The sequence below is a fragment of the Manis javanica genome, chromosome 11 (assembly GCF_040802235.1).
Source record: "Manis javanica isolate MJ-LG chromosome 11, MJ_LKY, whole genome shotgun sequence".
Lineage (NCBI taxonomy): Eukaryota > Metazoa > Chordata > Mammalia > Pholidota > Manidae > Manis > Manis javanica.
Window position 1 is genome coordinate 63,190,931 of NC_133166.1, and position 26,106 is coordinate 63,217,036.

Genomic DNA, 26,106 nt, shown 5'->3' on the forward strand with positions numbered 1-26,106 from the left:
AATGCAGTTACTTTGGGTGTCAAGAGGACCTTGGATTGACATTTGAGAAATGTTCTACTTGGAGGCTGAAGAGGTCTTAATCACTACTTTTAGAGACCCCCTCAATCCAGCCTTCTTTGTTCCTGTTTCAAAACCATAATCACTGAACAGAAAGAAATGATATCCTTTGGAAGATACAGCAAAGGTTCCAGAGCCAGAAGTAGATACTGACAAATTACTAGTTGATGGGGGAAAAAAGATAAAAATTATAGTCTGGTCTTACCACTTTTCTCCCCTTTCAGTTCTAGGATAAACCAGTTTTCCTCCAATGTCACCAAGTATAACAAAATAATGGATGCTGTGAAAATTAAATTTGATAGTAGCAACAATGTAGGTATATTGCTGGTGTATACTAAGCTTCCTGTAGGTTAAGCAGTACATAATACAGCTTATTTTAAAGACTTCTAAGTTAACTGCTTTGGTAGATCTTGGAGAATAATTGTTACTTCAGTGTTACTTTTGCTAATTTCACACTGTAAGACACATGGTTTAACATGGCCGCTTTAATTTCTTAAGAACTCAAATGGGGTGAATGGAAGACACTTCTCAACATTATAGAGTATCTAATGTTACACGTATGGTGCCAAATTCATTAAATATATTAACTCATTTAATCCTCCCAAAAGGACCTATGCCCATTTATAGAAGCGGAGTACTTGCCCCAGATTATTCACCTAGTATCTGGTCCAGACTGAAATTTTGGTCTATTCACTCAAACAAAATTTGCTTAGCACTGGAGAGCCATCAAGAATAAGGCGTGGGGAACGCCGCTGTTATAGATCGAGGTATGCACAGGATGCAATGGGAACACAAAGGAGGTGCATTTTACACTCCATGGCTTTGAAGATAAAATTAAAATCCTTTTGCTTAGCGGATCGTGATCTGGTTCCCCCAGCCTCTCGCCTTCCCGTTAGCTGCGCTGAGACCCAGTCACTCTCTCCGCCAACCAAATATGCCGGCGTTTGACGGCTCCAGTTTGAGGGTTCGGGGGAGCTTGGCCTAGGAGAGACCTCTTCATTCCCACCTGCGCCATATCCCGGGCTCCCCGCACCCCCAGTCCCTCTGCTCCCTTCCAATCGCCGCCCTCCCATCTGCACTTTCAAATACTCGGGCCTCCGGGTCCCGGGAACACCTAAGCCACGAGGACTCAAGAACGGCGCCGGAAGCTACAACGGCGGCGGTGCGTGACGTCAAGAGGAAATGCCGGGCGGTGCGGCCTGTGATTGGAAGTTGGAGTCGGTGCTGCAGTTTTAAAGCTCCCCGGGCCGCAGGCAAAGGAGTAGGCTCAGGGCCGGAGGTAGCTGCTTGGGGACCTACGTGTTTGAACGTGTGTGCCGGGCTCCGCTGGTAGGTGCGGCTTCCCGGCGTCCCCCGGTTCCTGGGGCGGGGTTCCTTCCCGGGCCTCCTGGAAGACAAGGTTCTGAAATGGGGAAAGTTGCTAACCGTTGCTGAGGTCCACCAGGCTCTTTCACCTCCCGGGATCGCTTAATCCGCACTTCCACCGTGAGAGAGGTATTGTTTTCCTTGTTGATAGGGGAAAAAAACTGAGGCGTGGAAAGGGGAAGTCGTTTGCCACCAGGTCATGCATTTGGGAAGTGACAGACCTGGATCAAAGCCAATCTTGGCTAGCGCCAGAGTCCTTGCCCTTGTCACTGCAACAAGGTTCTCAAGCTTTATCTGGGTCAAGAATACCAGGATGGCAGGTGGGGTAGCTGTTACTCCACAACTACAGTGGGTTTAGGATGCGGTTCTGGAATCTGCATTTTCAACAGCTGTCCCCAGTTGTGACACCTCACTCCCTTGTCACCAAAACAGGAACTGTAGCTAATTGACGTGTTAAGCTTTTATGGCCTTAATTGAGAGAAATTGTCAAACAAGGGCTTCCTCTACATATCTTGTAGGACTAGAGAGTTGGTCTTTGATTCTGCCATTAACTTTTTTGGGCAGATGGCTGCCGCCTTCATCTCCCCACCTATTAAAGGAGAAGAATTACGTATCATCTGAGGGAATTTGTTAAACATATAGATTCCTGGGCCCAGCTCAACTCTACTGAATCAGAAGATGTGGGAATGGGGCCTGGGAATCTGTAGGCTAAACAAGCTATAAAATGAGCTTGTACCCTTTGAGAACTAGATTTGAAGTTTTTTTAGATAGACCTATAAAGCGGTATCATAGGTTCAGAAGAACATGTGGTGTGAACCACCATTTGTTTTTGTTTGTTAGTTTTTGTTTGTATCTGTGCTCCTGTATTTGCTGGGCCCTAAAATTTTTTTTGTCAAAAGTGTCAAATTAGTGTTACTTGCCATATGGGGTGGATTTTTCAATTAGCTGAAAACTGGAACTTAATAAAATTTTTTTTGTTATCATTAATCTACAGTTGCATGAAGGACATTATGTTTACTAGGCTCCCACCTTCACCAAGTACCCCCCACCACACCCCATTACAGTCAATATCCATCAGCGTAGAATCACTACTTGTCTTCCCTGTGTTGCACCTCCCTCCCCATGCCCCCCACTACATGCTAATTATACATGCTAATCGTAATACCCTCTTTCTCCCAACCCTCTTATTCCCCCCTTCCCACCCATCCTCCTCAGGAACTTTAATAAAATTTGAATGTTATCTATTATTGATTTCCCGAGTGACTCTGGGTGAGCCACTTAACGTTGTGAGCTTCATGTATACCTGCCATCACCATCTGCTACAATGCTTTTTACAAAGACAAACATCTGTATCCATCTTAAATCAGATCTTAGGTAGGTTATGGGTGTTTTTAACAGGCTTCCAGGGAACTTTGATACAGCGAGTGGTAATGGAATATGGAGATGTGCTTGGAAACTGAGTCTCAGCCTATTTCCCAATGTCCATATAGGTGGAGGGTTATTACAGTTTCCTTGTGTTCTGCTCTTGGAGACTAATAAAAGTAATGTGGTTTATGATAGATCCTAGAATTCCTTAACATGTCCTTTCCTGTGAAAGAAGGAAAAGTACTGTAAGATTGCAAAAGGTAAGCATTAAAACCAGCAGGTGGAAGTGACTTAGTAGGCTCCTTGATTGAGATGTGATGTCAGAAGTTGATTTTACATAGAAGCTCTGATTGCTACTGAGCTACCTTTACTTCCTAAAAGGATTATAATTACCCACTTAGTAGTACACGTTCTCATAACCCTAACTAAAAATGCCTTTTTTTTCTTTTTAGAAACAGTTACCATTGTGTGGTTTGAATCAGGAATGAAATCTTCTGAAAGCTAAGAGCAGAAGCCTTTATGGCCAACATGGAGGACAAAAGACAGCGAGCCCGAGTGCAGGGAGCCTGGGCTGGCCCTGCTAAGAGCCAGGCTGTTGCTCAGCCAGGCAAGAACCTGGGTGGGTGGGAAGGGGTGGGTCTTGGGTGTACTAGCATGTGTGTACAACCATCATCCTCTTTTATTTATATCCTTTTGGTTTATAATAGACTTGTATTTCAGTTGATGTTAAGGACTTATTTTAAAATGTAGCTGGTATTTTGTCTGATTTTGTTGACAGTAAGCTAAGGGTTGATCTTTAGTATTTCTCATAGAAACTGCTCTCAAACCTTTCAGTGTGTGTGGAGGTCTTCTATAGACTTTACTAGTTAATTTCTCAGTGTCAAATAGGTTATCTCTTAAGTACATTTTATTGGTCCTTGCTCACTAGAAGGTGGTGAGAGCAGACTTTCCCTGGTGTGAGTCTCTTCTCTCTCTTGCTGCAGCTACCACTGCTAAGAACCTTCTCCATCAAAGGCCTGGTCAGACCTGGATGAACAAGGAGCATCTGTCGGACAGACAGTTTGTGTTCAACGAACCCCAGCAGGTAAATTTTTGTTTCTCCTACAACAGTAAAAGATTTGCTATAAAAGTTATATTCACATAGTAGACACTTAAGTAAATAGTGACTGAATAAATTCACCAATAAAAGGAGAGTGAAAGGCCTATAATAATCAGTTAATTAGTATGTCTGAGGATTCTTTGTAGTTTGCCTCCAATTTATGGGCATATGTATACCACATTTTTGACAAGGAGGTTGGTTATACCTTGCCTAGAACTTGCATTGGTTATCTGAGTTCTAACCATCCTAAAACCATGTTGTCTTCAGAGCTAGTGTAGCAGACGTCTCTGCAATTGGATTGAAATTTTTTCCTATAGGGAAAAAAAATGTAAGAAACTGAAGGTTCACTGTTTCTCATAACATAGAAAAGAGCTAAAAAGTCAGACATCTTGCTGTAGTAATGATTGCATAAATAGTTATTAAAACCCCTTAGTTCATGGTATATGTTCTATTTTTCTCCTGGCAGGAAGGTTTTGCCAGAACTGCTGGCTGCTAGGAAAATAGATTAATTCTAATTGTATCATTTTTTTTAACTGCCCCCTAGCAACTATAGTTCTAAGAACAGCAGAAACAAGGGTGTCTGGTGGGATATTAATAGCTTGGTATAAAAAAGGAATAGTTTTAAAACAGATTTATTTTTTTTGGGGGGTGAGCTTATCCATTTATTCTGCATATTAATTCTAGATCAAAGGGCAGTATAGTTTTGTTTAATTTTATTTTAGACATTGAATATATATATATATATATTTGTTTTTTGAGAGGGCATCTCTCATATTTATTGATCAAATGGTTGTTAACAACAATAAAATTCTGTATAGGGGGGTCAATGCTCAATGCACAATCATTAATCCATCTCAAGCCTAATTCTCGTCAGTCTCCAATCTTCTGAAGCATAACGAACAAGTTCTTACATGGAGAACGAATTCTTACATAGTGAATAAGTTACATGGTGAATAGTACAAGGGCATTCATCACAGAAACTTTCGGTTTTGATCACGCATTATGAACTATAAACAATCAGATCAAATATGAATATTCATTTGATTTTTATACTTGATTTATATGTGGATCCCACATTTCTCCCTTTATTATTATTATTATTTTTATTTTTAATAAAATGCTGAAAGTGGTAGGTAGATGCAAGATAAAGATAGAAAACATAGTTTAGTGCTGTAAGAGGGCAAATGTAGATGATCAGGTGTGTGCCTATGGACTAAGTATTAATCCAAGCTAGACAAGGGCAGCAAAACATCCACGGATGCAGAAGATTTCTCTCAAAACAGGGGGGGTGAGGTTCTGAGCCTCACCTCAAAACAGATTTATTTTTTACCATAGGTGAAAAGAGAATCCTGCAAGTAAGCCCCCTTGAGAATTAGGAATCATTCCAGAAATAAAATCTATTTCCTTGCAGGTAATACGCAGAGCGCCAGAGCCACGAGTGATTGAGTAAGTGATTTGCTACCTTCATGCAGCTGTTGCCCACAGTGAAATTGAGAGCCTGGGATCTTTCTGGCACCCTGGTTTTCCCATCTGGAAGAGATAATGGCCCAATTAGGTTTTAATTTTAGGCTGGGATATACCTATCTCAGATGTCTTTAAACTTGGTTTTTTGAAAAATCTTTTTGAATTTGCTCTTGGTATATAAAATGCAACAAGATATCTGTATATTAAACTCTGGCTCTAGTAGAGATTTCTTGACCCTATTTCATTAATATGTCTGTAAACAATAAGCTAAAATATCTCCTAGGTAAAGACAGAGGGAGATTTTTCCTGAGTCACTGACATGTAGCTCTCTGAGAAGTCTTTAGTTATCATTTTACTAACAGTACTCATAAAAGTTGTTAGAAGTCTAGCTTACCTTAAATGTCCATTTATTAAAATCTCAGAACTGTTCCAAAACAATTTAAATGATAGGAAACATTCTTCCTATGTTGATCTTTATCTAAAATGTTCTTTTCCAAAATGGTAAGATACCTTGGCTCTTCCTGCTTCTCAGTTTCCATCTGATACAGATAAATTGTCAGTAGAAAGCATCCCTTTTTTTGGGAAGTAAGCATTAATGTGTATGTTACTGCTCATGAGCAGACTGTTAAACTGTTTGACTATTTGCAGGTTGACTTGTATATCTTAGAATAATTTGAAACGAACATCAGAGTCATCATATTTACAAAGAGGGTATATAGTCATGCCCTTGCCACTAGTTAGCTATGTAACTAGTCCTTAGGTAAGTTATTTCCATTTCTCTGGACTTTATAGTTTCCTTGTCTGTAATATTAAGTGTTTGGGTTACATAGTCATGTAAAACCCAGTCTAGTAGCTCTTACTGTCTTTGATTGTTTTACAAATAACAATATGATGTTATTTCTATTGGTGATAAAGACAAACTTGAAACCTGTTACAAGGTATAGATGGGACAGTCAGGTGAAAAAATGGGCACTTGTGAATTTGCAAGTCAGGGCAGAATGACAGAACTCATTCGTACTTGACCCTAGGGATTGTTAATTCTGGTTATCTAAAGTGAGCCATGTTAAAGTTTCTTTTAATAGCCAGAAATGTTACCCACATTTGAATTGAGCCAGTTTCTAAATGTAGCTCAAAATATATCACATTGAAAATTGTATTTACACTCTGGGAAACTGTATAGACAACTCATTTAGACATGTAGTAAATATATATGACAATAGCTCTGCCTACGTTTGGCTCAGAGGGGCTCACACATCTACCTAGCAGCCCAGCTCAGAGATCATGAAGTGCTAACTCATGGCAGAGGGTGATGTGAAACTGCCCCTTTACACTGTTGTCTGTAACATACTTCTGTCTGAGAAGGATCTCACGTAGTTATCTTGACAGAGGCATCTATCCAGTCTGGGCCACTTGGCTCACCATGGGCCTCACCACCCTACACATCTGCCACAGTTTTGTACTTTGGCACATTTGATTAAATTCATTAAGTTTTTATTGCCCATCTATTATATGCCAGACACTGGGCAAGAGAATAACCACCTATTCTTAGCCCCTCAGTAGCCCACAGTTTAGTAAATGAAGTAGACATGTTATCAGTTAAGTTGTAATCCTGAATATCATGAAACAGTAGACTTGTAGTAAGTTCTAGTGGTAGCACAGAGGATGAAATGTCTAACATCATTTGGGTGGATTAAAGGCATGGAAAGGTTCACAGGATGCTAAGCTGAGATTTTGAAGGATTAATTAGAATTTCCCACTGGACAAAAGCTGGGGGTGGATTGGACTGGGGCTGCTGGATGGTGAGGAGGAAAAGAAGGATTAGAAACATGGTGTATTCAGGAGATCCCAAGAAATAATTCTGGCTGGAGGAGGAAGACTTGGTGGGAGCTGTCAGGAGATGGAGCTAGATCATAGGGACCTTGAACGCAATGCTGCGAAGTTCCTGGGGAGCCTTTGAAGGATATTTTAATCAGAGGAGGAACCTCATTTAGACATGTATCTTTGAAAGCAGCAGAAGCTCAGAGCCCTGAGATGTGCTTGCTACCTGTTAAATGCATCCCTATTCCAGAGTTTCCAAAGGGGTGCTCTGTTTGGCACCCCTTTGTGTGGACCATATCAGCCTAAATTACGGGTAAAATGTATAGGGTAGAATCAGAATTCATTTTATCCCAGTCTTTGTCTCTGTGACCTGATACTGTCAAGATTCTATTCCCAATGCCATGCATGGTGTACCACCATCTTGCCTTTTATCTCAGTGGTGGAAGGTGGGGCCACACCTCCCTCATAATGCACCCTCAGAGTGGACTTTAGGAACTCTAAAGGACAGCCCTTATACTGAGTGGAGTGTGTTGTTTTGCCACATACCAACAAATCTGTTTTCTTTGCTTCTTTAGCAAAGAGGGTGTGTATGAAATCAGCCTGTCACCCACAGGTGTATCTAGGTAAGTGAATCCTCACTAGAAAGTGACTATGATTATTACCAAGTTATAATCTCTTAAAATATTCTACTGCCTTACTTGAAATAGATAACTTCTATCCCTTAAATTCCTGAGGAGTAAGAATTTGGTAATATCTCTCTTTACAAAGCACTTCTAACTTCAAAACATTTTCATAGTTTCTCTGTCACGTATAGCAACTATTATTTCTTTGGTTTTTCAGGTGAGGAAATGAGGCCCAGGGAGATTGAGTACTTTTCCCTTGTGCCACATAATAACTTAAAATAAGAGTTGGTCTAGCCTCAACTTCTGTGTTGTGAATGCTACATTATATTATTATAATATTGCTATATCTGTATTCCTACACACATTATTTAACCATATATTATTATATATAACATACGAAGTTATGTTAATCCTTAATTAAACTAATAGATTAATATTTTAATCTACATTAAAGTTTATTTCAGGGAAGTTAAAGCATTTGCAACTTAGGGCATATTAAATGTTAGTCATTGTTTTGAAAACATTTGAAAGCATCACCTTAATGTATGAGTGTGTTGACTGTCACTCTAAAATAATGTGGCATTTAAAATAAATATGTCAGAACTTATGTATCTAAATGAATTCCTTAGAGAGAGCTTCTATTGGACTGGGAAGCACTGCCACTGTTAGAACCCTTTTTGGAACCTCCCTTTTAAAGCAGGCTTAACAGTCACTCAAGAAAACCAGTTGCATCACTTTGATCATGTGTCAGTGTTAATCAGGTATGGCTTCAGGCGAGCTTTGGCTCTTCTAAAAAGTCAAATGCTCCTTCCAAAGAGTGGGCTTTAGGAAAATGTTCCAAGGGCTTTCAGAATGTTTCTTAAGAAGGATATCCAAAATGATTTTGAGCTGACCTTGCCTTTTTACAAGAAGGTATATCTAGTGAAAGAAAGACCCCTCATTTGGAAGTGTTTATTTTGATGCTGTCATAATGATCACTCCCTGCAATTTGGCATAGTCTAGGAAGACTGTCAATTGTTAAGATATCATAGGCCAGGCATTTTATTAGTTATCTACTTTTAACAATGACCCTGTGACATAGATATCATCTTTGTGTTACAGATAAGAAAAACAAAGTTTCAAAGAGGTTAAGTAATTTGCCCAAGGTTTCACAGCCAAGCAATGCTGGAGCAACTTTGGAACTAAGTCTTCAAAAGCCCTCATGCATCCCTTTTCCCTTCCTTGCCTCTCCATTTGTCTTGCTATGAAAGGAGGTTGTTTTATATCCAGAGCATCGTGATAGGAGTGATACTGGTCTCTGCTTGCCATGGAAGGTATGGTGAGATGATTTCATCTACCCCAAACAGAAAGTATCCAGAGTAACGAGGCAGCTACTGGCTGGAGATTAGTCCATCCTCTCTGTGTTCTTTAGTTAATCATGGCTCCTTCTGTATCAAGGGTGAGTTTGTATCCTGGCTTCATTGACATAAAAGAAGCCGACTGGGTATTGGAAGAGCTCTGTCAAGATATTCCCTGGAAACAGAGGACTGGCATCAGAGAGAGTAAGTAGATCTCAGAGACCACAGCTGTTGCCGACTGGTCTCCCTTTCCAGAGGGTTTTCTAACATACTGCCTCTTTCACCACCACCAGACTTAAACAGATTCAAAACCAAATGGAGAGCCTAAGGATTAGTAGGAATTAACTAGTCAAAGCGAACGGGAAAGTATTCCAGGCAAAGAAACTGCAGGTGGAAGGCCTAGAGATCAAAGAGAACAGGGCAGGGCTGTGAAAGTGGAAGTGCAGGGAACTGAAGGGAGTTTGGATTGGCAGAACTGTGACTGGCGTGCTTACCTCCCTTTGTTTTGTGTTTGTCCACTGCCTTTATGACTTCAGATGGTGCCATCTTTCCTCTTTCTTCGTAGAAACTTCCAGAGCTAGCTTTTTTTCTGATTCTCTTTGGCATACATTCTTTTGTGATCCTTCTTACCATCTTTCTATTCTCATTTAACTTCACTAGAGGAGTCCAGTTTCCTTTAGCTTCAGCACGTGTGCGCTCCTGTGCTTGTGAAGATGACCTGACTTGGAAACTGCCCTCCCGTGGGCATCCACGGGCAGCAGTGCCTGTTCTACCAGAGGTGGCCACTGGGGGGCGTCAGTGTTCTAGTAGAAAATTTCCTTTCTGGCACAGTGAATGATTTTAAATTTTCTGTGAAGAAAGAGGCAAAGTATACTGGCTTCATTTTTGTGACTCAGACTAGGAATCAGAATAGGAATTAGCTTTTTCTCCTGACTTCCATCAGTTTTTACAGTGGGGCTTTTGGTGGTAGACTTGACTTTGATAGCTTCCTGTCATTTAAAGTAATTGTTATTTTTGAGCAAATAACAGTTAAATAATTTTCCAGTCCTTGGTTTCTGATCTGAAAAATGGACCTAATAATAATAGCTCCTTTATAAGGTTGTTGTGATGATAAAATGAGATAATATTTAATAGAATGGCTGGTGGTACATAGTAAGCCTTCAATGAATATTAGCTGCTTTTATTATTATTGTTCTTATTGTTATAGTGGTTGATATCAATTTGGGAAAAATAGCAGATCTGTGGTTAACTCCCTCTCTAAATAAATTGGACAGCCAAACTTCTGACTAAAATCAGCTACATGCTTTGGCTGATCAGAGTCCTTTTTTTCTTCATGTGGAATCAAAAGTGCTTGTATAGCAGTGGCACATGGGTGAACAGTTTGTCTTTTCTTGTATGGATGTTTGTGCCATAAATCCTCCAATTTCCATATCCTGCTTTTTAGATACTCCTTAATCTGACTCCACTGTTCCACAGTGCCCTTCACTGTTGTTTGTCTCATCCCTGACACAAAGTAAGTTAATATATTCCCACCTCAGAGCCTTTGCCAATACTGATTCTGCCCACATACCTTCTCTTGTCTTCTTTTTAGCTCTTCTCCATTCTATTCCTGAAATCCCATGTCCTGTATGACATAGGTGGAACCTCGGGTCAGAGTCCATTCCTCCTCCTCCTTTGTATTTCTCATAGCTTCTTGCACACTGCAAGGCATGGTGTTGGCACTCAGTAGATGCACCTTGAATAGCATTAAGCCATTTCAAAAACCCTGTATTTTTTTTCTTAGATGTAACTTACCAGCAACCAAGACTTACAGCATGGTATGGAGAACTTCCTTACACTTACTCAGGAGTCACTGTGGAAGCCAATCCTCACGTATGTTGGAATATTGTTACTGGTATGCTTTTATAAACTACAAACTATAGAGTACTATAAAATAAAAGTAAGTTACCTTTCAGAGCTGCATGATGGTCCCTAGCTCAAAAAGTCCTCTGGCTTCAGATACTGAGTCTGTATGCTTATTACTTTTGATAAGCTTTTTGATCCATAGATGAGCTTGGAGGATGAGAAAAAACTGGAAACAGATAGGAGGATTTCAGGAAAATGAAACACTTTGTTTTATAATCTCCAACCCCCACCCCCGTGCAAATTTTCTGGGTATAGTATTTCTGTGTATACCTTGGTACACATTTGTTATGGGGCCAAGTCTTTATGACTGCCAACGAGATCAGAATTTCTCTATTTCTCAGGCTTTTTTGCCATTTGTGAAAAAAATCTCTTGTTTTTCTTGTTGACTTTGTATTCATTCTATGATGCAGTTCTGAAACTTCCATCTTACCAGTGCTTTGGCTTATTTCTATGCTGCTCTTGCTTTTAAAAATTTCTGTGACAGTAAACAAAGAAATTCTAGTATATAAATTATGCTCGTCCAGAGGATAGAGTAAAGGTCCAAGAAATAGCTCCCTGTTTAGTCCCTGGAATCTTGCCTTTGACAAATGTTATGCTTTATTGAAAGAGACTTTGAAGAAGTCAATGCTTATGGCATTGGGATAAACAGAAATGTGATACATCTTAGAGCTTCTAGTAATTTGTAATCATTAACTACCACTTTATTAAAATGTTCAGGGATAAACTATTGACTGGGGAGGGGCCATGCTTTTCCATGTGAGGAGATAGCTATAGGCCTTGGTCTCTAGGGCTCCATTTAGAGTGTAACCCTGGAAAGTGTTGAGGGATATATCTGAGGTTGATTTGGAAACATGAAGAATTGAACTAGGCTGGTCCAACCTAGACTGCTAGGCATCTTTCTGTCAGAATTAATTTATCTTCTTGTCAACAGTCCTAGCAGAGAAGTTGCAGATTAAACATCTTCCGGGGAATAAGTGTTTTCACATCCACTCTAGTTAATGTCTTACAACAGGATTTCTCAACATTGGTGTCACAGACAGTTTGGGGCCAATACTTCTTGTTGTTGGGGTTGTCTGTGCAATACAGGGTGCTGAGCAATATCCATGGCTTCTGCCCACCAGATGCCAGAGGCACCTCTCACCCTGTTGTGACAGCCAAAAATGATTCCAGACACTGCCAAACATCTGCTGGGGCTGCATAATTGCCTTGGTTGAGAACCACTGCCTAGTCTAAGCATTAGGCCCATAAAATCCTCTGAGTGGGAGGCCACGTAGGCTTTGAGGACATTTTAACACTTCTTCAAAAGAATTTTTTTAATGACAATTCTTTTCTTATAATGTAATTAGTATGTTTACTATTGAAAATTTAGAAACTACAGATACGCATAAAGAAAATTAAAATTTTGGATAATGCTTTCACCCACATTTCATGGATAATGTTTTGGTTCTGGCCTTTTTTTAATTTTACACAAATGTATATAGATAATTTTTCTGTAAAAAATTATACTGTATTTCATTTAGCTGTATCATTAACATGTTTTGCTATCATTAAATATTGTTTTACGGCATATTTTGTAGCTATTTAGTATTCTGTGATCATCTGTGTATGTGCGCCCTCATTTATTTCAGCAAGCCTCTTTTGTTGTCAAATTAGAATTCCTCAGTCAAATTTGGCTGGCTCATAACTTTGTATTTATTGCTAATAGATTTAGTTTATTTTTTTACCATCTTGAACAAAATCAAAAGAGATGCTTCTTTCTCAGATATTTTAAGGATGGACTCGCTAATGTGATTATATGTTGTATTGGGGCACTTGTTTAACTTAAAAATTGTGATTATCTCAGGCTTCAAATCCATAGCATAGGAACAGATTCAGTCATAGGTTATGAAACTTCCTTTAGTCTTTGTCCAAACTAAGTGTTATATGAACCCAATATATGAAAATAAAAGTATGCCTTGAGTAGCAGGGAGTTTCCTCAGCTTGACCTCTCCTTTCTCCTGCTGTAATCCCAAAGGCACCACTGTGGTATCTAGGACTCTACAAGACATGGTTTGAAATCCACTGAATAGGTCCTTTTACTTCTTTGATTCATATTTTCTCATACTGTTTTCTTCAAATGTCTTTTAAGGATAACATGTCTTCACTGAACAGTGAGATGATGCTGAATTTTGATTTAGACATTCAGTTCTGAGGGATCTGTATATAGAGTATTGGTTGGAGAGTCTAAATTAATCCTCTGGTTCATTATCCCCTTTTTTTTTTACTTCACCACCAAAAATATCCAAGAAAAAATACACTTACTTAGAAACATAATACAAACTTGGTGTTATCACAGTGTTCAGTTCCTAAGCAAGTCAGAGAGGTGCTAATTAGTTTCTGTGTCACATTGCAGAAAAGTTATCTTCTTTCTTTACATTCTTGTTTTTCTTGCTAGGTGTATAATTCTAGCATCTGACTTTTATCTCCGTGAAGATAAACTTAAGCCATAAAATAAATAGGAAATACAGCTTGTTAACATTACTGTGGAATTTATTCTCCAGAACATAGATTAGTTTAATAACATTTCTGTTTTATTGATCTAAGTTTTGTTTGTGGTTGTTGTGTTTATTCTTAAACTCCTCTGCTTAGGATGTAATGCTGATATCCATAACAAGGAATCTAGCTGTTATCATGACTTCTTCATCACAGCAAAACTGAGTGATTCCCACCTATGCTTCCCTGACAGTCATACCTGACAATAGTCATGGGATATACTTAATTAATGCTTTCCTTTGCTGAACATCCAGTCGTTTGCTACTATAGAACGTGGACATTGAAGGGGTTCTTGAAAGTGGTTAATTCTTAATGTAGAGTCTGTGGATCCCTGTGGGTGGGGGTGGGAAGTCAGTGAAATCCTTTATGGGAATTCACAAGGTCAAAACTACTTTTACAGTAATACTAAGACTAGATGATATTTTCACTGTGTTGAATTTCATTGATGACATGAAAGTAATGGTGGATAAAAGTGCTGGTGCTTTAGCACAAATCAAGGCACTGTCACCAAACCGCACTGGTAATCACTGTATTATTGAGCACCATGCACTTCCAGTGTAAAAAATAAATGCTGGTTTCATTTAAGAATGACCCTCAATGAAGCAGCAAACATTATTAGTTTTATTAAATCTCATTTTGAGTACATCTCTTTAATAGTGTGATGAAATGGGAAGTATACATTAAGCACTAAGCACTCCTGTTACATTCAAGTATAATGGTTGTTGAGGAAAAACACTTGTGTGATTGTTTAAGCTCTAAGTTGAAATAGCTACTTTTATAACATGGACCATTTTTACTAGGAAAAACAACTAAGAGACAAACTGTAGTTATTCAGATGAGTATGTGACAGATATTTTCTCATAGTAACTGACTTGAGTGCCACTTCAAGAAAAACAATGGACAGGATTTGTTACTAATGATGACAGATGAGTTTTCAAGCCAAAGGTAGAATTTTGGAAAAACTCCTCTATCTGCCACTTTGAGCCTGACTACTTCCCATTACTTAGCCTTTCTGTTGAGTGGTATGTGATTGTTTTAATATTGTGTAATGAAATATGTCAACAGAAGATCTGCATAACTCAGTGAACCAGTAATTTCCAAATGATCAATGCTCGATATTCCAGAATCATGCAAGATTAAAAGATCCTTCAAAGTGCAAGCTGGACTGGTGGGTTTAAATGTATCATTCTGAAAAGTTTGTCGATAGGTTTTCAGATTCCGCATTGCAGCTGACCTTTAAGAAGTACTTGTTGACTTTTGGTGTAATATTAAAAAAACCTATAATTATTTGAAAGGGCCATAGAAGACTTCTGTTTTTTCTAACTGTATATCTGTGTGGCCCATTTTCTTCATATACATCAGCAGAAACAGCTAGTGCAACAGATCTACTAGATACAAGAATCAGCTCTCTTCCATTAAGCCAGACATTAAAGAGATTTGCAAAACAGTGCCATTCTTGCCAGTTTTTTATATTGGAAAATAGTTATTTTTCATAAAATAATATGTTAATATGTAATGGGTTTGTTATTTTTCTAAGTCAATTAACCAAGAGTTTAAATCTTCAGTTTTAATTTTTAATATGGTAGGTATCATAGCTGTAATGCATTTGAACAGAAGGTCTCTGAGGTCCTCAATTATTCTGATAGTTGTGTGAGAAGCACTGTCCTAAAGAAACCTCTGTAAAGCACTTGAGATTTCTTGGAGGGAAAAAATGTAAAATGCTAACAACCAGTACAAGCTATGCTGATTATAGGTAGCTCCCAAATACAATTTAAGGTCAAGGGTGACAGCTTCCTATAATCTACATGGAAAGACAGTGGGTTCCAAATATAAACTATGTAAGTGAACTTGGTGCTCAGGAAGAGCTGTGGAATCTGTCTATGGTTGACAGCTTGTATGCTTATCAAGGCCATGAATGTCATGTTTCCATTCTGTAAAATGTTTTTCCTCTTCAGGTTCTGTTCTTAAAAGTTAGTCACTCTGGGAACATTAAATATCTTTTTTTTAAAAGCAGCTCTACTATTTATGATAAAACAAGGATAGAATGAACAGACAGCCACCCAGCAGGAAGTCGTTCCACTCCTCGGACTTCAGTCTGTGTCTGCTAACTACCTGCTAACCCATCAGCTGTGGTGGCAGACTGGCCTTGCTGCTCCATTTACCATCCTCATGCCACCAGGGTGACTGCCCTGGATGTACTTACAGTTGCTTCTTTGCAGGGGTCACGTATGTAACCTGGAAAAGATGAGATGGCTAAATAGGCCTGGTCCTCATGGCACTGCTATTTCAACTTTAATACCTTAATCAAATTGCAGATGTTAACTTGCTTCAAAATGGAAATAATGGGAGAGAATGAAACTACTCTTCTTGCCTTCTGTTTATTACATCCAAGTGGTTTGCTTATTCCATGCCCCTGTTTATAACTTGCCTGATGTTGCAGTCTTTCTGTTTTTCCATGTAGCTGCTACCTTGTGTCTTACGTGAACTGTCTCTGTCCCTTTTCTTGGCCTATTTGCTGCAGTGGCTTCCTGTGCTGCACACACTAAAGAACCAAATTGAAGAGAACACTGGCCATACCTTCAACTCCTTGCTCTGCAATCTTTACCGAAATGAGAAGGACAGTGTGGACTGGCACAGTGATGATGAACCCTCCCTAGGAAGGTGCCCTGTCATTGCTTCACTCAGTTTTGGTGCCACACGCACTTTTGAAATGAGGAAGAGGCCCCCACCTGTGAGTACTCTCTCTCTTTCTCTCCTTTTTAAGAATATTCTTCCTGCCTCCTAATTTGTGAAAAGAGTAGGTTCCTTAAAAGCTCCTGTTTTCAGATTTAGAGGCTAGGAGTTTGTATTTTCCTGATGAAACATTTTCAGCTGATTGCTTGCCCCGTGTTTAACTTTTGACTTCCACAGTGGCCACTCTTTCATTTGCAACAGAAACTTTCTGTTTCTGCCTCCCATGTGTCAGGTGCTGGTTGCTCATTGCCTCTGACAGAAAGGACAAGCTCAGTCCCTGTCCTCCTGGAGACAGGGAGTAAGTAGATACTACTAATTACTGAAGTAATTGGAGTTATGATCAATGCTGTGAAGGAGGGCTTATACAGGGAAGGCTCAAGCCAGTGGAGACAAGCAGGGAGAGAAAGGAGGCTCAAGGAAGATACCCCTGGAGCATCCTTTATTTTTAGTAAGTTGTCTTCATGGCAGTGTTGCCACTTTTCTATGACAGAGCAGCACATGCATCCTCACTGCCTTCTTAGTCATTTCCTGAAATACAGATGAATCTTGTAATTCTTTCAGAGAGAGAAAATTCAAGCCAAATTATCAGAGGTGGCAAGATATTCACGTTCAAGTAGAGAAGCAGGGACTGTACTATATAACAACTTCAGCTTTCCATCCCAGCTCTTAACTATATTATGTGACATCTGAGGGATACTAGGGCTGTTAATTTTTTAAATCAAAAAGGTGGAACCTTGGGGCTAAGATAGATAAAAAGAAGCAACCGTAAGGAAAGAGCAAATCTCTACCAAATTTTCTTATTTCCATGGTCTTTTTCTAACCAAGGTGCCTGATCATTCAGCTTACAACATTAAACCAGACCCCGTCAGTGTGGAAGGCCTACAAGGCTGTGTTTTGAATATGACCCAATCCAGACACATAATTAGTAGTTAGTGCTCATGTCTGTTCTTCATCAGATATGCTTCTCTGAAAATACAGATAATGGACTGGCCTGTGTTCCTGATGTGCATTTGGGTTGCCAAGCGTGATGTTTTAAAGCATATTGTGTTGTTTTGTATTTAGCCCTGAAGTACTTTTGTTGGTATAATTTCCATTGATTAAGGTTTTCTTGCTTCGGTTTGCACAGAAACTTTGCTCTGTATTAGAAGGGAATTGTCAGTCGCCAGTGACTTACAGAGTGGACTTGCTCCCTGAGCACTTGAAATAGCTTTCACAGTTTCATTGGCACCAGGGAGCTCCACTTGAGAAGCAGACTATCCAACCTTTGCCATATTCTCTTTAGGTGGGGTTATGCTTTTATACCCATATTCCACTTAGTTAAATCCCAAGTTCACACATGTGAAGAACTTAGCCTGCCCTTAGTAAGACTCTTATTACATAAATAGCAGAGAAATATCGCATGTCTCATTTGTAAGTTCAGAATCTGTTTTCAAGCCAGACATATGGAACACTGCCAGGTGTGTACTGGAGTTGGGGCTGCAGCAGTGAATGAGTAAGACAAAATCATCTTTCCCCTCCTGGAGCTCATGATCTTGGACATGCTAGTGTTGTGCCTTCCTCTCAGAGTTATCTTCCATCTATCTGATTGGCAAATATGCTATAGTATATCTAGTATAGTCTTTGGTGTAATACTAGTCTCTAGTTCTTTGCAGTTATTTTCTTTGTTGCCAGGTATTTAAATATTCAGTTACTATGTCTTTATACACATATATTCACCACCACCCCCTTTTTAAAAACATTTGGGGCCTATTTATAGATTTGAAGATTAAGAATTCCCAAAGCATGCTTTTTGGTAATTGTACTGTACGAGCAATTTCCAGCTACTAAGCATTAACAATGTGCTGGTGTCCAGATACGCCTGTTCTTCTTCCCCTCCAGACAACTGAAAGTCTTCATTTTCTCATCAACTCTTTCTTGGTAATACACTTAAGTTATGTTACAGGTTAATGCATGGATGAAGAATCCACCATATAACATTGTTACTGAGGGCAACCAATTGGAACAAAATCTGTTTAAGAGGGAGACTGCCCACACTGAAGGCTTCTTAAAAGTCTGTTTTGATGAACATGAGTGAAAGCACAAACAATGAAATACTAAAAATGTGGTAAAGTCCCCTTAATTGTCTGCTGACAGCGCAGGAATCTGCACTATAACTGTGGTAGCCGATTTGATAAAAATACATACCTAATAAGTAAGAAAATTGTCTGAGATTTTGAAACAGTTTGCTGAGGAAAAAGGATTTGGGAAGAATGTAAAGGTATCTGTACCTCAGGTTACTGACTAATAATTTTTGGCTTCCTGCACAGAATTGCTTGTGATTGAATTTGATGCAGTTGTATATCCCTTCAGTTATGGCTTTTGTTTAAGGTGGAAAATTGAAGATTAATATATTTGAAATTATAATTACATATTGGTGAGTACAGTTTAAAAATGACCTTTTTCCCAAGAACCTGTAAGTTCTATTCTTGGGTTAACAAGATCCAAGTTTAAACTTTTGGAAAGACTCCCTCAAATTTCCTTAACAGATATCAGAAATTGAGGGAGAGCTCCACAAATCTAGTTAAACTAGAGGTGTGAAGACTTTCTTTGAGTTGACAGCCTTGGAAATGTGTTTTAAGAGTACATCATCTATATCTTATTATAATGATCTCTTTTCTGAAGGGTTGAAAGGAGATGGTCATGTCATAGCAAATCTGTGTCTACTTTTCTTTCTAAACTGTGGTGATAGCTCTGAGAACATGACTCACGATTCATCAACTCAAGAAAAAACATAAATTTAAAAGTATAAATTAGGTTAGTCTTCTGTGTGGAGTTGGTAGGAGTCTGATTTTCTGTAACTCTTAGAAGCCTACCTTGGTATGCACTACAGATTATAATTTTCATGTCTGTCAGCATGGCATTTGGAGCATGCTACAGGTTGGGGAAGGAATCTCTTTCAAAATCCAGTTAGTTTTAACCTGTCAGAAGAAAAGCTGATATCTATTGGACTCCTGTCAAAGTTTCTCTTCTGAAACTGATACAGAAGAATCATAAGATTCCTGCACTTTATTCAAATATCCAGTTTGGAGACAGACAATCTTCTGTTTTGGGTCATTTTCAGAAAAAAAATTGTCCTTTTTTTTTTTTAAACAAACTCCTCCACCCCTGTAGCAGCTGTTTGTTTTGCAGTCTGGCACCTTAGGCAGCTTTCTGGAGCTGCTGATCTTCTGACAGCTGCCCCAGTTCTACACACTGCATTGCTAACAATTTCTCCCTGTGCTGGGATGGTAAGGAGATCTTTGTTTCCTAAGCATCAGTCCCCCCTCTGATTCATGCAGTTGGCTCAGTCAGCTTTGTGCATGCATCATCTCCAAGATTAAACATTTCTCTCATCCAAGATGCCCATCCTTTGTTCACTGTCCTCCAGTCCAAGTCTGGCAATTCCTGTTCATTCATTTTGATTTTAGAGTAAATTACCATTTCCTTTAATGATAATAAGGTACTTCGGGGGCATAGTAGACTTGCCTGATCTTGCTCTTCCATTCACCTCATCCCTTCTGTTGTTAAGTCAATTAAAGACTGAGTGAATAGCACTGTATCTGTCTTTTGGCCATGTCAGGATATACTGTCTTAAGACAAAAGTAAAGCTTCCCAAATATATACTTCAGTAGGCATTTTTAGAAACCAAGAACCTTTTCTACTCTACCAAGATGAACTCACTTAAGCTTTTTCTACATTCCTTGTCCCAAACCCAGTTGTTCTTTTCAAACCGCATGTGTGTCCCTGCTGTAAAGATTAGTCTGGTTCTTTTCCCAGCTAGCTTTAATTCTATACTGAAAAACAAGCTGCAAAAGGAACTACAAAAGCCGTTTGGCAGGCTGCTATTTCTCTGTCGGTGACCATGGAAACAGTGATGGCTGAGGGCGGGGCGGGGAGAGGGAGTGCTGTTATTAGATAATAGCAGGAAGTTTGTGAAGCACTGGAGGTTTAAATGCCAAAAGCCTTGTTTTTCTAGCAAATTACCCATGGATAGGCTCTGTCTTTCATCAGCTGAATCCTGAAAATGTGAGGGGCTTCGATCTACCTCAAGGTGATTTAGGTAAAGCAAGTTGGACATTTCTCTAACCACTCCTCTCTCTAGCACCTTCTAAAAGGTGTAAATTTGTTCATATCACCAGAAGAAATGGTTGTAAAACCACTTCTAATGGTAGAGGCTCTGTGAACTCCCAGTGAATTGGAGTTCTTAGTGCCTCCCTTGCTAATTGTTTTTTACACACTGCTGGAAGAGTGGAGTGTGAAAAGGTCAGTTTGATCATAAATACTAATATTTTTCCAGGACTTCAGAAGAAATGAGGATATTAGAATCCAAAATAATATAATACTGACTTAAATTGGAAAAATGGTATAAACTAGACTGTGTCTGAATTCATATAGTAGTGACTGAACCTCCACTTCAGTCAGCCCCCTACTGCTGTTTTTCCTCTTCAGTCAGCCCCCTACTGCTGTTTTTCCAGTCATCCATACTTATTAGTCCAATTTCTGATTACAGCTGAATCTGCTCTGAGAAATTACAACAAATGCTTGAAAGAAATTGTTGGTAACCATTGTCTTTTTAATACACACCCTAATGAAATTTAGAAAATCAGGTTTTGTTTCCTCTTTCTTGACTGATGTTGATAAAAAACACTTATCTGCCTCTTTTATACTTAGTTTTTTTGTAAATGAGAATGATAATTGGTAGCTACTTTATGGGAATAGAAAAATTTTCCCATGAAAGGCACCCTGAAAGATAAGGCAGCAGTCAGTGCATTTTTTAAGCTGGTATGAATGGTAGATGCCATGGCTGAAAGGAAAGGAGCGACACATAGCAGCAATTCACCGGAGAGTTCCGCTTTATTAGGGAAAGGTGCTGGGTTATATAGGAGGGGGCATGAATTGATTGAGGTGTCACTTCTACGGGGCTGTTGGCTGTTGGCTAGGTGCTGGGATTGGGAGGGGGGCGAGAGGTGATTGGGCTTCAGGTGGCGCCGGCGGGAACTGAGGACCCCGAAGAGAAGCCGGAAGTTTGCCATCTTACTGGTGGGGACCCTTCATTCCCCCCTTTCTCCTCTATGGGTTTGTGGACGTTGCTTTCTCTCTGGCTGCTTCCTGCTGAACAGGGGCGGAGAAGGGAGTGAGGGCTTGAGGATTGGGAGGAAAGGGTTGATAGGACTCCCCGCAGTAAGGACGAGTAGATGTGGACTTCTTCAGGTTTGGAAATCAATGAAGGTTCCCTGTAACCATAGGTTGGCCAAGAGGATATGGGTGTCAGGAGCCAGGCGTCTGCGGCTATTGTTTCCAGGAACAGTTTCCAGTGGAGAGAGGGGTCCATCTCAGCGTGTGGTGAGGAGGTCACGTGAGGGTGAGGGATCTTCTGTGGCCAGAAGCTGGTAGTTCCTGAGTAAAAGCTGGTTGAAAGCTTGATTAGAGATTTTTCCGACTTGGGATTTGATGAACTTTATTATACAGGGTAAGAAGAGACAGGCGAGAAGAATGATTATTATGGGGCCTGCAATGGGCCAGAGCCAGGTGAGGAGGGGGTTTGTTAGTATTGACGAGAATGGGTTGGAATTGGAAGCAGAGTGGAGACTGGAGGCAAGGTCGGTGAGTTTGGTAATGTCAGTTTCTACAATGCCAGATTCGTTGATGTAATAGCAGCACTCTTCCCAGAGGAAGACGCAGGTGCCGCCCTTCTCGGCTGTAAGCAGATCTAGGGCCCGCCGGTTTTGAAGGGTGACTTTAGCTAGCGAAGTGACCTGTCTTTGGAGAGAGGCTAGAGAATCGGCAGTGGATGTCAGTGCTCCCTCAAGTTTGGCGTTGAGATCTCTAACTGCCTATAGAGAGTGACCCAAGGCTTCTCCCGAAAACCCTGCCCCAATGGCTGAGGTGATCAAAGAGCTACTGACCATGATGGGAAGGAAAGCAGCTCTTTTTGTGCGCGAGGGCAAGGGAGGTTGGAGCTCAAGGAATTCTGCCATGCTGTAAAGTGTTAACTGTGGGATTAGGGTGACGAGAATGCAGGGTGTATCGGAGTTGAGAGGCAGTGAGTTGAAAAGACTGCCATTACACAAAAAGAAGTGTCCCGGTTGCATAAAAGTCTTAGAGCCGGAGGTAGGGGTGTAGATAGAGAGGCAGTGAAGTGCGCTGGAAGGGGGTGGAGTTGGCCCTACACAATGGTGGATGGTGAGATTATCTGCGTATTCTGGTTCACATAGGGGTATGTCTGCCACGGGGCAGAGGGGTTGTCTTTCTGCATGGAAGGAGTAGTTGGAAATATTAAGGGGCACGGCGGCCAGCAGTGGGCGCTATAGTGATGCGCACAAGAAACAATTGGCTGTGTTAAGGGTGTGGTTGAGAAAGATGGTGGTGTCCTGAATGAGCTGTAATGAAGAGTAGGAGAAATGGGAAGAGGGGTGGGGATAAGAAGATGAAGAGGCGCTATCAAGAGTTTGGATAATGACTTTTTCGGAATGTCTGCTATCTGATGCAACTTGAGAGATCTGGGAATGAGAGGGAACATACTTTTGAGAGATATGAAGGGTACTGTGGAGGGTCAAGGACCCCCCGTAGTAAACTGAGGCTGTGACTCTGGCAGCCCATCGAGAGTCCCAGGGATCTGGGATTGATAAGGAGAATGAGCCGTTGGAATATTTCATGAAACGGTTGGAGGAGTAATATTGTGGGTACTGGAAGTTACTCATGTAGTGAATGGTGCAAGACTAGTAGGGACATCTCCTGTAGGTATCTGGCCATCGCCTGCAATAGGCTTGTTTTTGGTCATAGAGGAAGCAGAGGTAGGGAGAATAAGGGTAGCTGCTAGTGAACACTTCAGTGGAGGGAGGAAAGTGGAGGTATAAAGGCTCAGAGCAGCTTTTCAGAGGGCAGTCTGGTGTGGCAATGAGGGCAGTAACTTTTGTTTGATGCTGTGTGTAAGTCTGTCTGACTTTGAATCGCCATACAAAGGAGGCTGGGGTGCTGGGGAAGACAATAGGAATGAGGAAAAAAAGCGAGAGAGCAGTAAAGGAGGAAAAAGTCATGATTCGGGTATGGATGGCAAAGGGGGTGAACGGGATTTTGGAGGAAAGAGGACAGTAAGGTCAGGAGTCTGGAGGGAGGGAGAGTCTGTAAACTTTTGTAGGTTAAGAGATCTTTTAGGTGATGTGGGGACAGAATGGTAAGGGGTGCTCTGAATGTCAGTTTATGAGCTTCTTTCTGCAAGAGCTGTCTAGCGGCTAATGCTCGTAGGCAGGGGGCCTATCCCTGAACTGCGGGGTCTTATTGCTTGGAGATATAAGCTACTGGGGCAAAGCATATTGGCCTAGGACTCCTAGAGCTTGACTGGACCTCTCATGAATGTATAATGAGAAGGGCTTCGACAAATCAGGAAGATGGAGAGCTGGGGCTTCTACAAGGGCTTGACGGAGCTTAATGAAGGAGTGTCGGGGTGAGGAGGATAATGGTTTTTTAGGGGGGCTCTTGCTGAGGTTGTATAGGGGTCTTGCCAACAGGGTGCAGGGAGAAGTTAGGGATCTACGTTCTAAAATATCTAGCTAGGCTTAGAAAGGGCCTAGAAAGGAAAGGATTTTTGTATTGGTTTTGGGAATGGGCAGGTCAGAGAGGAGCCATTTTCTGTCTAAGGTAATGGACTTTCTTTGTTGAGATAGAAGGAATCTGAGGTAAGTGATAGGAGGGGAAGAGATTTGAGCTTTGACGGGGGATACTCGGTAACTTCTGGAAGCTAGAAGGTTAAGTAGGGAGGCAGTGTCAAGTTGAGACTGTTCCCACGAGAGACTGCCGAGTAGAAGATTGTCTATGTATTATAAGGTGGACTTGGAGTGATCATGATGAAACTGTTTGAGGTCCTGAGCTAGGACCTGTCTAAAAATATGGGGACTATCTCGGAAGCTTTGTGGCAAAACTGACCAAGTGAGTTGTTTAGAATGTCTTGTGTATGGGTCCGTCCAGGTGAAGATGAAAAAATTTTGGGAGCAGGGGTTTAGAGGGATAGAAAAATGGGTCTTTGAGATCTAGGACTGAGAAGTGGGATGCTGAGGCTGTATGGATTTGGAACTAAGGGATGGATAGGGACAATGGCTATGTTGATGAGGCAAAGGTCTTGGACAAGGCGGAAAGATCCGTTGGTTTTTTTAACAGCTAATATGGGGGTATTAAATGGGGAGTGAGTGGGTCTGCTTGAATGATGGGTTGGAGGCCTATGAGGGCTGAAGTGGTTAGGGGGTATTGTGCCTGACAGATATACTGAGAGGGGTCACGTAATTTGAAAGAGGCAGGGGGACATAGGGCCACGGAGGGGCTTGTAATGTCCCAAACTTTGGGATTTACAGGGTGTATGAGGGCAGAACCGGAGCTTTCATTGGGTAGAGGGGGGTCGTCGGCTATGAGGGCCATCAGAAAGGGAGTACTGGGGGCTGTGGGAGTGGATATAGTTATGGAAACGTGGAGGAGGGAAAGGATGTCTCGTCCTAGTAAAGGGATGTGACACTGGGGCATAACCAGGAAGGAGTGGGAGAAAGGTATGGGATTGTCTTGGATTGTGCATAAAAGGGTGGGTGGGGGGTTTAATGGGAAAATCTGTTTACCTCCTACTCTGACTATAGGAGTAATGGCTGGCGTGGTAGGGCCCCGGTTTTCTCACAAGACTGAGAAGGTAGCTCCTGTATCTAGGAGGAAGGAGATGGGGTGACCGTCTACTGTTAGAGTAACCCTGGGCTCCTGTTTGGTGATGGAAATGGTCGGGCGAGAAGCCCCCGGGCCCCATCAATCTTCTTCTGCCAGCCCCACTATGGCGGGCTTAGGATGGGGGTTGTTCGTCCAGCCTCCCCTTCGGGTGGTTGGGCAATCAGACCCGCAGTGGCCCTTTTTGTGGCATCTGGGGCATGGGGTGGTAGGAGATCTGGGGGAGGGGCACGCCCTTGACCAATGTCCCTCTTTTCTGCACTTGAAACAAGCTCTTGGGGGGGCTTGTTTGTAGAGGGGCACCCAGGTTGTGGTTTTATCAGCTGGGCCAACATCTGGAAATTGGCCTGATCAGCCTTTTGTTTACGGCATTCTTTCTCCTCCTCCCTCTTATGGAAGACTTTAAAGGCCACTGTTAGGATCTCAGTCTGTGGGGTAGCGGGGCCCTGTTCTAACTTTTTGAGTTTAGCTTTAATGTCGGGGTAGCCTTGAGCTAGGAAGTATGTCATAAGGACATGTCTTCCTTCAGGTGTTTCTGGGTCCAGGCTGGTATACTGTAATAGGGCTTGAGTGAGTCTGTCTAAGAACTCAAGAGGGGATTTCATCTCTCTTTTGAATTATGTCTTGGAGCTTTTGAAAATTGACTACTTTACAAGCTGCCCTTTTTCAGACCTGCTATTAAGCAGGAGGCAAAAATATCTCGAGAGCAGAGACTCATGGCGGTGTTATAATTTCAGTGTGGGTCTTGTTCGGGGACAGCAGTGGGGCCAGGGGGATAGGTGGGGTCAGTCCTGTGGGTTTCAGTAGCCTGCATTTGGGCGAAGTCCTAAACTCATCTACGCTCTTCAGGGAGGAGAGTATTGGCCAGGAGCATGAAAATGTCATGATGTGTGAGGCTGTAAGACTGGAGGGTCTATAGAAACTCCCTGTATGTCATGGGATCAGTGGAAAAGGAACTTAGGCGTTTCTCTAGTTAGGCTAAATCTCTTAAGGAGAAAGGGACGTGAACGCGCATGATGCTTTCGGATCCTGCTACCTCCCGGAGGGGGGGCGATAATTTTGGGAGGCTCTCGGGACTGAGTCTGAGGGGGAC

General features: G+C 41.2%; 1 protein-coding gene across 6 annotated transcripts in view; it reads left to right on the top strand.

Annotated features, from left to right (window-relative positions):
• The first annotated feature begins 1,237 nt into the window (after window positions 1–1,237).
• The window catches only part of ALKBH3 (alkB homolog 3, alpha-ketoglutarate dependent dioxygenase), a 53,830-nt gene continuing 28,961 nt past the window's right edge, over window positions 1,238–26,106 (top strand). For 2 of the 6 annotated variants that reach the window (XM_073216440.1, XM_073216437.1), the window contains exons 1-9: window positions 1,393–1,551; window positions 3,240–3,394; window positions 3,771–3,871; window positions 5,298–5,332; window positions 7,744–7,791; window positions 9,042–9,104; window positions 9,229–9,332; window positions 10,912–11,000; window positions 16,087–16,296. In XM_073216440.1, coding sequence (XP_073072541.1) covers window positions 3,307–3,394; window positions 3,771–3,871; window positions 5,298–5,332; window positions 7,744–7,791; window positions 9,042–9,104; window positions 9,229–9,332; window positions 10,912–11,000; window positions 16,087–16,296 — 738 coding nt within the window. In that variant the 5' untranslated portion in view covers window positions 1,393–1,551; window positions 3,240–3,306. The other 4 variants (XM_073216438.1, XM_073216442.1, XM_073216439.1 and 1 more) reach the window with 4 other exon arrangements.